The sequence below is a fragment of the Aquarana catesbeiana genome, linkage group LG01, assembly GCF_042186555.1.
Source record: "Aquarana catesbeiana isolate 2022-GZ linkage group LG01, ASM4218655v1, whole genome shotgun sequence".
NCBI classification, from domain to species: domain Eukaryota; kingdom Metazoa; phylum Chordata; class Amphibia; order Anura; family Ranidae; genus Aquarana; species Aquarana catesbeiana.
Window position 1 is genome coordinate 42,717,321 of NC_133324.1, and position 17,721 is coordinate 42,735,041.

The window sequence follows — 17,721 nt, forward strand, 5'->3', positions numbered from 1 at the left end:
GCCGTGCCTTGAGGAGCTACATCAACAACCTCATCTCAAACTATCATTCAAACCATTCTCTCCGCTCCCGCAAGACCTTCTGCTCTCCAGCTCCCTCAACATCTTCTCCTATGCTCTCCTCCAAGACTACTTCAGAGACTCTTTCATCCTTTGAAACATTCTAATGCAATCTGTCTGGCTATCTCCTGCTCTGTCCGCCTTCAAGCAATCCCTGAAAACTCATCTGTTCAGGGAAGCCTATCCTGCCACCACCTAAAAACTATACTTTTATTTTCTCATTAGCTCATTCAATACAGTTATTACCTTTTGTATCACTTGCAGCTCCTTTTAGATTGTGAGCTCCCATGAGCAAGGCCCTCCTAACCCTCTTGCATTGAATTATATTGTAACTGTACTGTTTCCCTTTATTTTGCAAAGCACTGTGCAAACAGTTGGCGCTTTATAAATCCTGTAGAATAATTATAACAAACCCAAAACCTCTGGTCAAAGTACCTTCTTACATTTCTATACAAAAAAAAATCTAAAAAATAATTTACAGGCTATTGCACTATACTATTTTACCTGCTTAAATCTGTTAATATTAAAACTGTGATTAAACTTCTTGAAAAAATGTATAGCTTCAGCCATAGCTTCTACTGCTATATACATTCGTAGAGATTCTTTGCAAAGCATACTTCCTTTAATTTGTGGAAAAAAACCTCTTATGATACTATGACTAAAAATAGAAACATTTTGGAAATAAATATTTTTCCCATTTTGAGTTGATGTTATATTGTAAAAATTAATGATCAGATCATCCATCAGCTGTCCAGTTTGTGAATGTCTTGACAATAGATTGTCATCAAACGGACTTTCATCAATAATAATTTGCGGATCAAACAACTGTAAAAACAAACTTGTTATAAAACCTGCAAAAACGGTTATCAATTTGATTTCACCTGAAGTCCAGCCTGGGGGAAGGATAAGCATATGGTTTATATTGAACTGTAAGTATTTTCTAAGGTATCCCTGAGCATTGCTTGTGAAGGAACCACAAAGTATTAAAACTTTACAACGCACTTTACTAAGTGTGTCTGTCCACTGATTCATTGTAGCGGAATCCACAGTCATTCTTTTTTCAAAAGCCACACAAATCTCCTGGGAGGCCAAATTAGTCTTCAGAATTTGCGCTTCATTCTCTCCAGTATCATTGTCTGAAAAAAGTATTCCAACCCAATTCCAGCCAAAATGTTTCACTAGTTTGGCAATTGCTAAATAATAGACATAATCATTCTGAACGGTCCTGAATACATGCGGGTAAAGGAGTCTGTCACTTAATGAGTAATCGGTGGCTCCATAGCTGATCTGAAAGGAGGAGGATTAACTATTAACAGGGCTGGCACCAGCATAAGGCTGCTTAGACAGCCGCTTTAGAGCATCAGAATGGGGTGTGGTGCTGGTGGAGCTTTGATGGTCGCAATGGTGACACTGCCTATGCTCTAGGGGACCGTGAGGCCTTCTTTTCACATTAGGTTTTACACTTTAGCATTCACTGGAACAGATCCCGGTATTGTCCTCCTGCAGCCTCTGAAAGACTACTTCTCTGCCTTTCCCTCCCGTCGGCATTCTGTGGCTGCTGGAGGAAAATACAGGGGATCTGTTCCAGTATATGCTGCCCCTCCCACTCCTCCTATCCAGGTTCTACTTCCTTCTGCTGCCCGGGCCACTTACTGTATGTGCTCCCCTGGTACCCCCTCCCACAGCGCTGCTGGCTTTACCTCTTCTTCCACAAGCTGCGGCGCAGGATTGCTTCAGGATGTAGAACAGGGAAGGGGCTGGCTCATAATTTACTGGCCCCTACCATTTCTGAATGAAAACAGTGAGTGATCGGTACTGATCACTTACTGTGTTCATTTATAACTGTGTTTACTATGCTTTGGTTTTTGAATGAACAGGGAGGATGTGCTCTTCCTGTTAAGCTAAGACTGCAGTGATGGAGATTGAGGACTGTGTGCTCAATCTAATTTCTCTGTCTCAAAAATGAGACATCAGGGGTCTGTTTAGACTCCTAATATTTTGCCAAAGCTCCTTAAAGGGCTGATAAAAAATTGTAGAAAATAATAATAAAAAAATAACAAAGGTAAAAACAACTGATACTGTTCACTGCCCTATTGACACCATCCACTGTTCTACTGACCCCGTTCTCTGCCCTACTGACAAAGTCCACAGCCATACTGACACTGTCCATTTCTCTACTGAGTGACACCTTCCACTACCCTACTGACACCATCCACTGTGGGATGAGGAGAGGACATGGGGTATGCATTGTGGAGAAGAGGGGTGGGGGGGAGGATGGTGGGGGTGGCAAAATTGCTATTGCCAGTGAAGACAACAATCCTTGCACCGGCCCTGACTATTAACTATAATGTTACTATATTTCAAAGTTACATTCATATTCAGTTGGCACTAAAATTATAATTAGAGACTGCACTGTACAAATATTTAAAAATACAACTGATCTTCTAGATTAAATCAGCTAAATACATTTCAGGTGCATTAAAACAAAACATTTATTTCTATATACTGTAGAATGCGGCCAGAGCCTGAGTAGAGAAGCCGGCCCCTTCTAGCACGCTGTAGAGAAGGATCCTTGCTCTCTGTGTTGAAACAATGATCTACCTGCAGAGGTACGATACTCCCACGGTTAAGTCAGATCTGTGGCTCTCCAGCAAGGGTCATAAGTATTATACAATATAGCTTGGGCTTATCAGTGGACATGTTGGACCTCTGCAGAGATACCACTGTTTTCACACAGAGAACAGTGACCTTTCTCTGCAGCAGGCTGGCAAGGTACAGGTGTCCCTACTCAGGCTAAATTATACATACCCAGAAAAACTATGCAAATCAGGAGACCAGACCTGGCTTTACTTGTGATCTGCTTGCTTTGGATCACTGATTCTGGCTAGCCAGAAAAAAACTGTTTACCCACATTTTCAAAAAGAAGTCAGCAAAAGATAAACTACGTTTCTCTCAGTATATATACATAAAGATGTAATTTATATTTATAATTACAAACTCTAGCACAGCTTTGTATTCATTTATTCATTTTGCTTAAAGCCTAGTTGAAACCTACTTTATATTTCTGGTGTTCCCCGCTGACAGCTGAATGTAAAAAAACAATGCCAGTAATAAAAAAATAAAAAAACAGAGCAGGGGTCCCCCCCATTCCATACCAGGCAATTCAGGTGTGGTATGGATTTTAAAGGGAACCCCACACTAAAATGAAAAAAAAAAAAAAACAGCGGGGGTCCCCTCAAAATCCATGCCAAACCCTTATCCAAGTATACAGCTTGGCAGACCAGGAAAGGGGAGGGGGTGGGCGAGCGTCCTCCCTCCTGTACCATACCAGGCCACATTCACTCAACATGGGGGGTCTTTTGGGGTAGGGGGCTCCCCTCCAAAGCACCTAGTCTCCATGTTGATGAGGACAAGGGGCTTTTCCCCACAGCCCTGGCCCAGTAGTTGTGGGGGTGTGGGGGGAACTTATCGGGATCTGGTAACCCCATTAACAAGAGGGCCCCCAGATCCAGCCCCCTTATGTGAATGAGTATGGGTTACATACAGAACACACAGTTTTTGACAAGTCCTTTATTTAAAAAAAACACCATGTCCCCCAGTGTAGATCCATCATCAGTCACAATGAACGCCGGTCGCCGACCCCCCCAAAAATGTCCTCACGCAATGATGGCTCCCATCATCTGACAGCTCTGCCGCCTCCCACCGCTAATAAACTAAAGGGCAGGGGCACCCGGTGATGTCACTGTATAGCCCCCCTTATGACATCATTTTTTACTATATACCCATGGGGGGACAGGATCTGGGGGCCCCCTTGTTGAAGGGGGCTTCAAGATTCTAATAAGCCCTCTGCCTGCAGACCCCCACAACCACCGGCCAGGATTTTGGGCAAGAGGCCCTTTGTACCCATCAACATGAGGACAAGGTGATTTAGTGATGTCACCGCATGGCCCTGCCCCCTGGTGATGTCATCGACTAGGGCATGCTGGGCAGATGACAACACATGGGGCGGAGTTATTCAGTGATATTATTGGGTGGCCCTGCCTTTTAATTTTTTTTTAGCGGCAGAGCTGTCAGTCTTTGGAAGCCTTTGTCGGCTGCAGGCTTTTTTTTTTCAGGTCAGCAGCAAGCATTCATCATGATTGACATTGGATCTACTCCTGGGCACAGTTTTTTAATAAAGGGCTTGTCAAAAACTGCCTCCTGTGTTTATTTACACAACACTTTTTTTGGTGAATGAGTAGGGGTACTATTTTCATTCACATAGGGGGACCAGGATCTGTGGTCCCCTTTGTTAAAGGGGGCTTCCAGATTCTGATAAGCCCCCCGCCCAGATCCCCACAATCACTGGCCAGGGTTTTGGGGAAGAGGCCCTTGTCCCCATCAACATGGGGACAAGGTGCTTTGGTGATATCACAGTATAGCCCTGCATCCTTGTGACATCATCAACTTGGGCATGCTGGGCCAATGACATCACAAGGGTGTGGTCACCTGGTGAAATAATCGGGTGGCCCCACCTTTAAATCTATTTAGCGGCGAGAAGTGGTGAAGCTGTCATTTGGCTGGACCCTTCATTGGGTTTAGACCTTTTTTTTTTTTTTTTTGGGGTTAACTGGCATTCATTATGATTAACTTTGGATCTACTCCGAGGTACAATTTTTTTTTTTTTTTAATAACGCATTTGTCAAAAGTTGCCTCCTGTCTTTATTTACAACACTTTTTTTTTGGTGAACGAGTTGGGGTGCTATGTACCCCATATCATCCACATGGAGGGGGCTGGATCTTCCAGATTCCAATAAGCCCCTTGTCCACAGATCGCAACAACCACTAACCAGAGTTGTGGGAAGGGGGCCTTGTCCCCATTGTCGCCATTTTTTAAAATTGTTAAAACAGCCTGCTTTAGCGTTTTTTGGTCCAGTGTTTTTCCAGCATTTATTTTAGCTCCTGGTGTGCATGAAGCCTAATGATGGAAAATGAGACAAAATCCTTAGTGATTGTGCTAGGTGTGTCTTCATTTGTTTGACTGACTTTGCATTTACAAAAACTTTAAGAGTTAGAGTTTTTATACACTTTAACTTTCACAGACTGTCGTGTTTTTGTAAAATGTATATTTTTTTCTCTGTTGACATAGAATATTATTACAAATATACAAGTACTTTTCACTCACCTGTGTGTATCTGTACAGTCCAAGGATTTGAGCGATTGGGATTGTAGTGGATGAATAGTGATCTCCAATAACACCAGCCAGCTTGCCTTGTCCTTTACAGGAATAATTAGGAAATGTCCCATTTGGTCCAGATAAGATCTGCAGAACACTCTGTGCACCCTTCCTGGGTTCCAGCCATGAATCAAATAGATGGAAGCCTAGAGTGATATTGGGTAAGATATCTGGATCCTGGTTAATATTATCAGTTGCGTAAAGGAAAGCTAGGAGGTTCTTGTAATACAATAAAGACGAGCTACAAAAAAGATTTTTTTCCAAAACAGTACATTAACAATTTATGTTAAATGTATTAAAAATATTCATACATGTGATAAGCTTTAAATACAGAGGGAAAAAATGCTGGCTAATGCTTTCTGGGGAATGAATAAAAGAGCAGAAACAATGTTGAGTTATTGCTAAGTTTTACAAGGCAGGTCTGTAAATTAAAGTCTCACCACTCAATGTTTAAACCAATCATGTGGCCTTTAAAGATCCAGAACATCTACTTGTGGACTGTTTTGGTATATTCTGCATAGGTCTGGCAGGTAGTGATCAGCCAAACTGCCAATGTTCAGTTCAGCAGGGGTTCGGTGAACTGCATTGAAACCAGTTAAATTGAAAATGCTAATTTTCTGCTCTAATAGGCAAGAGGGTGTAAAAAAAGGGAGTGGGCGAGTACTGCCTTCGAGAACATTGCAAGGCGAGGCGCAATCCTGGGAGGTTGTCATATGACGTCCTCCCAGAACAACAGTGCTCCCATCTGACAATCATTTTACAATAGGCTGGGCGGGAAGGTGTTAAAGTGAACCCATTTGAGTCTCGCATGGATTTTAAGAGGGTACTTCACATAAAAATAAAAAACAAAAAAAAGAATGAGGTTCCCCATGATATACTGTACATACCAGACCCTTTCATTCTGGTACAGTTTTAGGGGGCCTCCACGCAAAAAAAGTGAGTTCCCCCTAAAACCCCCTCGAAATCTGGAAGCCCCCTTTAACAAGGAGTCCCACCCCCCCTCAGGTGAATGAGTATGGGGTACATTGTACCTCTACTCATTCACCTAAAAAAAGTGCAAAAATAAATAAAAACAGTGGACAGTGGACAAGATCTCCCCACCCCAAATCACCCCCCCATGTTGAGGGCATGTGGCCTGGTATGGTTCAGAAGGGGGGCTGCTTGCTCATCCCCCTTTCCTGAGCTGCCGGGCTGCATGCTCAGATAAGGGTCTGGATTGGGGGGGGAACCCCACGCCATTTTTTTTTCATTTTGGCATGGGGTTCTCCTTAAAATCCATACCAGACCCGAAGGTCCTCATATGGATTGGGGGGACCTCCACGCCATTTTTTTAAATGTTTTTGTATTGCCAGCATTGTTATGTTTACATTTCAGCTGTCAGTGGGAAAGCCCGCTGACAGCTGATGAGTCATTGTTTTTTTCAGGGTGGTGGAGGGGGGCTGGCTTCCCAGCCCGCTGCTTAACAACCAGCTATTCTTCACACAGAATTTGAATTGATCGTTCATTTTCTGACCAATCCGAATGCTAATAATTTTGGAATTTGTTAGAAAACGAATAAACAAAACAGAATTACTATTTCATTTGGAGCTTCGGATACATCTGAATCTCAAAATGACCAAAAATTTGCCTGAATTTGGATTCAGACCGAAACTAAATTCACATGAGAAGGGACAGTGGATAAACAATGTAATTTCCCAAGTATGTGTGTATGATATTTATTCTCTAACAATTTTCATAGCCCTATATATTCTGCTTCCTAAGAAGACATCTTCTAATTTCTTTAAGTTGTCACCCTCAGCTGGTGCCATTTCCTGGGGGACTGAGTTTTCACATTTTTACTGCTCCTTTATTCTAACTTCAGCTCATGGCCACATGTCCTCTTAACTTTAGAGTAAACAATTTCTCACAGTTATTGGAGCCACCCTTGACATATTTGTACGTTGTAATCTTATCCCCGCTTAAATGCTTCTTCTTCAGAGAGAACTGTAATTTATGTAATAGATTCTCATAGATGAGATCTTCCACCCATCTTATTATTTGTTTTGCCCTAAGCTGAAGTCTTTTTAATTAAGCAATGTCTTTCCTGAGGATTGGTGATCAAAACTGAACTGCATATTGTCTTCTTGGAGAGAGTTATTTGACAGATAGAAATAATCTTATCTGTGTGTTATACAGATATACAGTATCTCACAAAAGTGAGTACACCTCTCACATTTTTGTAAATATTTTATTAGATCTTTTCATGTGACAACACTGAAGAAATAACACTTTACTACAATGTAAAGTAGTGAGTGTACAGCGTATATAACAGTATAAATTTGCTGTCCCCTCAAAATAACTCAACACACAGCCGTTATTGTCTAAACTGCTGGCAACAAAAGTGAGTACACCCCAAAGTGAAAATGTCCCAATTGGGCCCTAAGTGTCAATATTTTGTGTGGCAACCATTATTTTCCAGCACTGCCTTAACCCTCTTGGGCATGGAATTCACCAGAGCTTTACAGGTTGCCACTGGAGTCCTCTTCCACTCCTCCATGATGATATCACAGAGCTGGTGGATGTTAGAGACCTTGCGCTCCTCCACCTTCTATTTGAGGGTGCCCCACAGATGCTCATTAGGGTTTAGGTCTGGTGACATGCTTGGCCAGTCCATCACCTTTACCCTCATCTTCTTTAGCAATACAGTGGTCATCTTTGAGGTGTGTTTGGGGGTCATTATCATGCGCCCCAGTCTCCGAAGGGAGGGTTCATGCTCTGCTTCAGTATGTCATAGTACATGTTGGCATTCATGGTTTCCTCAATTAACTGTAGCTCCCCAGTGCTGGTAGCACTCATGCAGCCCCAGACCATGGCACTCCTACCACCATGCTTGACTGTAGGCAAGACACACTTGTCTTTGGACCTGGTTGCCGCCACACACGCTTGACACAATCTGAACCAAATAAGTTTATCTCATCAGACCACAGGACGTGGTTCCAGTAATCCATGTCCTTAGTCTGCTTGTCTTGCTTGTGGGCTTGTGGGCTTTCTTGTGCATCATCTTTAGAAGAGGCTTCCTTCTGGGACAACATCCATGCAGACCAATTTGATACAGTGTACGGCGTATGGTCTGAGCACTGACAGGCCGACCCCCCACACCTTCAACCTCTGCAGCAATGCTGGCAGCACTCATATGTCTATTTCCCAAACAAAACCTCTGAATATGACGCTGAGCACGTGCACTCAACTTGGTCTACCATAGCAAGGCAGTTTTTGACAATTCCTTTATTAAAAAATATAAAAAACAATTTCCCGCGATGTAGATCCATCGTCAATCACAACGCCCACCACCCAGGGTTGTGGGGAAGAGTTGCATTGTACATACTCTGGAGCAGATATTTGCCAGTTAGCCTTCATCACGCACGGAGCAGTACCCCATACTCATTCACATAGGGTGCTGGGATCTGGGGGAGCAGACACCAACAACTACAGCCCAGAGTTGTCAGGAAGAGGCCCTTGTCTCCATAAGCATATGGACCCCCTGCCCCAAAGCACCCCCCCATGTTGAGGGCATGTGGCCTGGTATGGTTCAGGAGGGGGGCACTCACTCATCCTCCCCCTTTCCTGCCAGGCTGAGTGCTTGGATAAGTATCTGGTATGGATTTTGGTGGGTGGGGATTATGTTCCCCTTAAAACTCATACCAGATCCAAAGGGTCTGGTATGCAAAGGTGGGGAGGGCACCGTTGTTTTTTTTATTAGTATTTTTTTTTTGTATTTTTTTAAATTGTATATTGTTGTATAGAGTCAATTTAAATGTCTTTTTTTTTTTTTACAAATGTCAGTTTTGCTGCAGCAGGTTCTATACACAGTACAGATGTGCCACTTTACAGGCAGACTAAGGGGACCCCCCAGGCACTAAATTTTAAGGAATTTTCCACTTTTATTGATTTACTTTAAGCATCTGTAAAATCACTGCTGCTTTAAAAATATATATATTTTTACACTTACGCATTGATACATGTCCCCCAGGACAGTACCCAGGCCTTCATACCCTTTTTATGGTCAATACCTTGCATATAATCCTTCAAAATGGCTACGTTTGATTTTACATGTTCGGGTCCCATAGACTTTAATAGAGTTTGCGGGTCTGAACTTTATCAGACTGCTGGTTGGAAGCTAAACAGTGGGGACCTTGAGTGGAGAGTGAAAAAGTCTTGCTTTTTGACTGCTGGTGATTGCTGGGTTGCATTTTTAGGTTCTTTTTGGGGGTTTTCCTTGTAGCTTTTTAACACCTTTTTCTGACACTTTTTAAACAGCTTTTTTTTCTTTTTTTTTCTTTGCTTCCTTCAGCCTGCTAATTAAGTGGAGTGGTTAATTGGTCACAGGTGCTTGAGGCCTATATAACCTTGTGTAGAGCACATCTGTAATTGCCAGACTGCTGGTTGGAAGCTAAATAGTGGGGACCTTGAGTGGAGAGTGTGAACAAGTCTTGCTTTTAGACTGCTGGTGATTGCTGGGTTGCATTTTTAGGTTCTTTTATGGGCTTTTCCTTGTAGCTTTTTAACACCTTTTTCTGACACTTTTTAAACAGCTTTTTTTTTTTCTTTGCTTCCTTCAGCTTACTAATTAAGGGGAGTGGTTAATTGGTCACAGGTGCTTGAGGCCTATATAACCTTGTGCAGAACTCATTGTAAGCCTGCTCATCTTTGAGTCTGCTGGAACTCTGTCCAAGTGGAAATGGTCTAAGTGGTGAGTTAAAAACCAGAGTTTAAAACAGGAGTTTATAACAGGGGTCATAGTTCCTGTGTAGTGTAGAGTACCAGAGTGTTGTCTGAGTAGTGTGTGGATCGCTACTACTTGTGTATTGTGTACTGCGAGTGCACGTAGGTCTGCGAGTACCTGTGTATTGTCTTGTTGAGTACCTGTGTATTGTCTTGTTGAGTATTAGTGTCAGGAAGCTATTTGTTAGGTAATTTGGACAGGGTATAATCCCCAATCCTCATTAAATTTAATAGGTACGATGCCCGGCGGGTGTGGAGAGGTGACTCGTTGTACATCTTGCGGCATGTATGCGTTCCTTGATCATCCAATCTTGGGTGAATACTGCTGTGCAAAATGTAAGTGCATTGTTTCCCTGGAAGCCCAGGTTCTGAATCTGGGGAAGCAACTGTAAGCACTGAGAAGTCCTTCCATACTAAAGGAGAGCCAGGAACGTACACAGCAGGTGCTGGTTGGGGCCAGCACAGAGGCGGGTGGAGACAAAGAGGTGCAGGCATTAGCAAATAGTAGATAGGTGACAGTCAGGAAGGGTAGAGGGGGAAGTGCCAGGGAGGCCGATCCAGGGCTGGAGCATCCCAATAAGTACACTCCATTGAGTGACATTGGTGAAACCAGTCAGGGACAAGCACTGCTGGAGCTGAGGGACTCTTCTAGCTGCAGGGGGAAGAACTCCTCCAGTGAGAGTGGGTGGGAAGTTAAAGGAAAGGAAAGACAGATTCTGGTGGTAGGCCAATCTGTAACAAAGGCCTGAAGCGCTGAACAGTATGTTGTCTACCGACGCTCGGGTTCGGCACATCACGGATCTGATGGACAGATTACTAGGAGGAGCTGGGGAAGACCCGGCTGTCATGGTATACGTTGGCACCAATGAAAAAGTTAGAGGCAGATGGGGTATCCTAAAGAACGATTTTAGGGACTTAGGAGCTAAATCGAGGAAAAGGACCTCCAAGGTAGTATTCTCAGGAATACTACCGATACATCGAGCCACACCAGAAAGGCAGAGGGAGATTAGCGAAGTAAACAAGTTGAGGGGTTCGGGTTCCTGGAGGACTGGGCCGACTTCTCAGTCGATAACCGGTGCTATAGAAGGGACGGACTGCACCTAAATTAGGAGGGTGCAGATCAGCTGGGAATGAAGGTGGCCAAAAAGTTAGAGGGGTTTTTAAACTAGGCGATGGGGGGAAGGGTCCAGAGATCATCAGTGCGGAACTTATTCCAGAGGGTAGTATTGGGGGCATTTGTCACGTACCTGATGGCGAGCCTGACGTGTAGAGGAAGGCCTGCCGTACAACTCCGGCTCTAGTGCCGCTGATAGTTTGACAGCTGGCACTGGAGCACGGTGGAGTAAGAGTGCCTAGGGAAAGTCCTAAAGTCTGTGTAGGTAGTTGACAGGAACACACGGGTGGGCAGCTGGACTAGACTTGAAGCATACAGGAACACAGCTGGATCACCAGCAGGTCTCGGCAGCAGAGAGACAGATCAGATGTCACAGCTGGCAGGAATATAGTCAGGTCACAAGCAGACGTGGCAACGGCTGACGGTAGACGGCAGACGTACAACAGCAGGCAGGAGAGTAGTCGGGCCACAGGCAGGTTTGGCAGTAGGCAGGTAGATCAGGTGCAAACAGCAGGCAGAAGAGTAGTCGGGTAGAAGGCCGGAATGGTAATCAGGAGTCAACACAGGTAGCAAGAATTTGGGTACACACTGTAGACCAAGCAGCAACCAGCCAGTACTGAGTCTGTGTTTAAATAGGCCGTCTGGCACCAGTTCCGATGACAGGCGTGCGCGCGCACGTGAACGCGCGATCTTGCTCGCGCATACGCATTTACTGATGCGCCTGTGGCTGTTCTGCGAGTACCCTGTTGGCGCCTGCGCACAGGTGTGCACCTGAGAGCATCAGCTGTACTCTGCGAACGACTTCCCTGACAGCATTAGTGGTTGGTTGACCAAAATACATAAACCCAAGGTAAGTATAGTAGCAAGTCCTAGTTGCAATCTCAGAACACCCAATAAGAGGATAATATGCGACCGGTCTAAACTACATGGCATGTTCACCAATGCCAGGAGCCTGGCGGACAAGATGGGTGGACTAGAGATTCTGTTGTACGAGGAGGACTTGGATTTTGTGGAAATCTCAGAGACCTGGTACAACAGCTCTCATGATTGTCTGGCAAACATTCAAGGGTATACCCTTTATCGCAAGGATAGAGAAGGTAATAAGGGGGAGGGTTATGCCTATATATCAAGAATAATGTACAAGTGAATGTGAGAGATGACATCACTAAGGGAGCTAGGGAGGAGGTGGAATCCTTATGGCTAGAGCTCCAAAGGGATGAAGCTAAGGGGAAAATAATACTGGGAGTATGCTATAGGCCCCCTAACCTGAGGGAGGAAGGGGAAACAGATCTCCTATCACAATTTGGATTAGCAGCAAGGATGGGAAGTGTTATCATAATGGGGGATTTTAACTATCCAGACATAGACTGGGCGGAGGGAACCGCACATTCATCTAAGGCTCGCCAGTTCCTAAACGTCTTGCAGGACAATTTTGTGGGTTAGATGGTAGACGCACCAACTAGAAATAAAGCATTACTGGATCTTCTGATAACCAACAATACAGACCTGATCACGGATGTGGAAATAGGGGGCAATTTAGTTAACAGCGATCACAGGTCAATTGGCTTCAGTATAAATCACACAAATAGGAAACATAAGGGCAATACAAAGACACTGAATTTCAAAAGTGCCAACTTCCCTAAACTACGAGCCTTGCTAGAAGGCATAAATTGGGATAGAATCTTAGGAACAAAGAACACGGAGGAGAGATGGGTTTGCTTTAAGAGCATAATAAATAAGGGCATTAGCCAATGCATCCCATTGGTTAATAAATTTAAAAGAGCAAACTCAGTCTTCACGAGGGAATCGGGGGGCTTCAATAACCAAAACTGCAGTGTTTATCCTCATGACACATCACAGGAAGCACCTCCATGGTTAACAGAGGACAGAATTAAAATTAGACTTGGGAAACTTAACATTAATAAATCACCGGGACCAGATGGCTTGCACCCGAGGGTACTTAGGGAACTCAGTCAAGTAATTGCCAGACCATTGTTCCTAATTTTTACTGATAGTCTACTGACTGGAATGGTACCAGCTGATTGGAGAAAAGCCAATGTAGCACCAATATTTAAAAAGGACCCAAAATACATTCCTGGGAATTGCAGACCAGTTAGCCTAACATCAATAGTATGTAAACTCCTGGAGGGTTAGATAAGGGACTATACACAAGATTTTAGTAATGAGAGCGGTATCATTAGCAGTAATCAGCATGGATTCATGAAGAATCATTCTTGCCAAACCAATCTATTAACCTTCTATGAGGAGGTGAGTTCCCATCTAGATAAAGGAAGGCCTGTAGACGTGGTGTATCTGGATTTTGCTAAAGCATTTGGCAGAGTTCCCTATAAACGTTTACTATACAAAATAAGGTCCATTGGAATGGACCATAGGGTGAGTACATGGATTGAAAACTGGCTACAAGAAACTATTAGATAAGCACCCGAACGACCACAACATACAGGGATATACAATGTAATACTGACACATAATCACACACATGGGTTGGACTTGATGGACTTGTGTCTTTTTTCAACCTCACCTACTATATCTCTGTTTGGGAGTTCTGATGCTAATCGAACAGATGGATGTTCGGCCCATCACTACTAAGGAAGCAGCTGGCAACACTGCAAAGCATCATTAGCCTGAAAGCGAGTTTGGACCATACCCATCAATTGGGTGGTGATAAGGAGGTGACGACTCCAGAGCAGAATAATTGGGTAACAGTTAGATGGGGTAGAGGGAAAAGTATAAGGGAGGCCAGTTCTGAGCTGACACATCCCAATAAATACACCCGGTTGCGTGATATTGGGGACATCCATCATGGTGTGGCAGTGCTGGAGCAGAGTGAATCCCCTAGCTGCCGGGGAACAACTCCTCCAGTGAGGATGGGGACAAGGATAAAGTAAAGTATAGACAGATTCTGATGGTAGGGGATTCAATTATTAGAAGGACAGACAGGGCAATCTGTCAAAAAGATCACCAAAAGTATGTTGTTTACCGGGCAACTGGGTTCAGCACATTAAGGATCAGATGGACAGACTGATGGGTGGGGCTGGGGAGGACGCAGCAGTCATGGTACATATTGGTATCAATGACAAAGTTAGAGGAAGAGGGAGTGTCCTAAAAAAATTCAGGGATTTAGGAGCTATGCAGAAGAAATGGACCTCCATGGTGGTATTCTCAGAAATACTTCCTGTACCTTGAGCCACACCAGAGAGGCAGCAGGAGATTAGGGAACTTAACAATTGGCTGAGGAACTGGTGCAGGAAAGAGGGATTTGGTTTCCTGAAGAACTGGGCTGCCTTTTCGGTCGGTTACTGGCTCTACAGTAGGGACAGACTGCACCTAAATGGGTAGGGTGCAGTTCTGCTGGGAGGGAAGATGGCCAAAAATGTAGGCTCTTAAACTAGGAGATGGGGGGAGGGATCAGAGGAAGAGATAGCCAGCAGTGAGCAAAGGACAGAGGATGCTACTGGGGGCATTAGTACTAAGGAGGAAAAAATATGTGTTCGTACAAAACTAAAAGACATGTACACAAATGCTAGAAGTCTAGCTAATAAAATGGAAAAACTGTAGCTGCTGATACACGAGGAGTATTTCAACTTTGTGGATATATTAAAAACTTGGTTTGACAGCTCACATGACTGGCATGCCAATGTCCAGGGGTTCTCCTTGTATCGGAGAGACAGGGAAGGTAGAAGAGGGGGAGGGGTGTGTCTGTATATCAAAAATGATTTAATAGTGAATGTGAAGGATGGCATAGCTAATGGGGCAAGGCAGGGAGTGGAATCCTTGTTGCTGGAGCTTCAAAGGGAAGTAGTAAATGGGAAACTAACAGTGGGCATATGCTACAGGCCCCCTAACTTAGAGGATGAGGAGAAGTCTGATCTATTACAGTTAGAAATGGCAACAAGGCAGGGCAATTTTATCTTAATGGGGGATTTCCATTACTTGGGCAGAAAGAACTGCTAACTCATTTAACCACTTCAATACAGGGCACTTATACACCTTCCAGCCCTGACCAATTTTCAGCTTTCAGTGTTGTCGCAGTTTGAAAAATCATACAACACTGTACCCAAACTAAATTTTTATCATTTTGTTCCCACAAATAGAGCTTTCTTTTGGTGGTATTTGATCACCTCTGTGTTTTTTATTTTTTGCTAAACAAATAAAAAAAGACCAAAAATTAAAAAAAAAAAATAAAAGTTTTGCTTTTGTTTCTGTTAAAAAATGGTGAAAAAAACCCCAGAAGGGTAAAAGCTGCGCTTGGAAATAAAAAAAAATAATAAGCCAATCAGTAATGAAAAAAACAAAGAGCTGCCAGCACCCAAGAGTCCAGTATCAAGCTCCAAAAACACAATATAAATAGTGTAAAACCCTGGTCTGTGTATCAGCCTCAAGGGAGGCTGTGGAGGCTTTTTGTCTTTATGGTCATTGGGAAAGCACAAAGCTATCGATTGAGTGGCAATCCTATCACGAGGTGGTGATGTGGTAATGTGAGACCCTTGGAATCGTCTTCGTAATCAATGTTTGGATTACACATGCTTTGCTGACTCAGTACTGTGGTATCTGATTCCATACAGTCCGCAAGCCTTGGACAGGAAGTATGTTACTGGCAGGTGAAAACAAAGAAAAATAAGCCTGGAAAAAATGCAACCACTATATCCAAGGACTGGGATCCATATACTGTGCTCTTTATACTAGGTTATGAGTCATTTGTTGTTCATCTGGAATACTGGCAAGCCCAGAGCGTCAGCCCTGCCATACGTTTTAGCTTTGCATTCTGTTTTATATTTACGGAAACGACCCATTGCTAAAGCTGTTGTTCCTGTATTGCGTTCTTTGGTTTTTGGGAGACCATATTCCCTATGCTGGGCGAGACTGCCGTAATAGCAGTCATCGCCATCCGGTAAGCAGAATCTACAACTCACTTCAGGGTGCACAACTGTATTGACGTTTTTCCCTGCATCTTTCTCAGATGGGTGTTTTTTATTGGTCTATCTATGGATTGAACATTCCTGCACGGACTCTCTTTTTTCTGATCCTTTTTTTGTGTCACATGTATATATATTTTAGCGATTTATGCTGATTTAATTGCATGATTTATTGTTCACTTTAATATGTATTAATCATTTCCATAGGACTCTGCTCCAGTTTTCTGATCCTAGATTTTTCACATAAGGTTTAGCGCTGCACTTTGTTTATATTCTGTTAAAAAATGTTGTAAATAAGTAAGTTTTCTCTTTCACTGATGGGCACTGATAAGGTGGCACTGACAGGCACTGATATGCGGCACTGATGGGCACTGGTAGGCGGCACTGATGGGTGGCACTGATATGCAGCACTGATGGGCATTGATAGGCAGCACTGATGGGCATTCATGGGTGGCACTGGGTGACACTGGTGGGCACTGATAGACGACACTGATGGGCACTGAAAGGCTGCAAAGATGGGTTATTATGGGTGGCACTGATGGGCACTGATAGGCGGCACTGATGGGCACTGATAGGCGGCACTGATGGGCACTGATGGGCACTGATATGTTGCACTGATGGGCACTGATACGCGGCACTGATGGGTGGCACTGATATGTAGCACTGATGGGCATTGATAGGCATCACTGATGGGCACTCATGGGTGGCACTGGTTGACACTGGTGGGCACTGATAGATGACACTGATGGGCACTGAAGGGCTGCAAAGATGTGTTCTTTTGGGTGGCACTGATGGGCACTGACAGGCGGCACTGATGGGCACTGATGGGCACTGATAGGCGGCACTGCTGGGCACTGCTGAGCACTGATACGTGGCACTGATACACGGCACTGATAGGCATCCCTGGTGGCACTGGCAGTGGTAGGCATTGTGAGTGGGCACTGATTGGCAGCTGCCTGGGCATTGATTGGCAGCTACCTGGGCACAGATTAGTATTTCCCTGGTGGTCTAGGGGCCATACCTGGTGGTCCAGTGTGGATGGGTTCCCTGGTGGTCCTGAGCGGCTTCCCTGGTGGTCCTGGGCGGCTTCCCTGGTTGCTCTAAACAAACAGCACAGACCCCCCCTGTCAGGAGAGCAGCCGATCGGCTCTCCTCTACTCACGTCTGTCAGATGCGAGTGAGGAAAAGCCGATCACCGGCTCTTCCTATTTACAACATGATCAGCCATGATTGGACACGGCTGATCATGTGGTAAAGAGTCTCCGTCAGAGACTCTTTACCTAGATCGGTGTTGCGGGGTGTCAGACTGACACCCTGCAACAACGATCGCTGCGATGCGCGCCCCCGGGGGCGCACAGACGCTCAATATCCTGCGGACGTCATATGACGCCCAGTCAGGATATTGAAACCACTTTGCCGCCATCATTCTGCTATATGGCGGGCGGAAAGTGGTTAAAGCTTGCCATTTCATTTCAAATGTCTTATAGGACAACTCCATGGGTCAATTGGTGGATGCTTTGACTAGAAATAATGCTTTGCTAGATCTACTTATTACAAATAACACAGATCTGCTTGCAGATTTACGTGGAATTATGTTTAAACTTAGGAAACAACGAACATAGGGTAATTAGATTCAA

General features: G+C 44.2%; 1 protein-coding gene across 1 annotated transcript in view; it reads right to left on the bottom strand.

Moving 5' to 3' along the window:
- The window catches only part of LOC141141394 (vomeronasal type-2 receptor 26-like), a 104,974-nt gene that overhangs the window by 71,869 nt on the left and 15,384 nt on the right, over positions 1–17,721 (bottom strand). Inside the window, exons 2-3 of the mRNA XM_073629073.1 lie at positions 5,222–5,513; positions 562–1,344 (exon numbers count right to left, since the gene is read on the bottom strand). Of these exons, the coding sequence (XP_073485174.1) occupies positions 562–1,344; positions 5,222–5,513 (1,075 nt within the window). The remainder of the gene's footprint in view (positions 1–561; positions 1,345–5,221; positions 5,514–17,721) is intronic.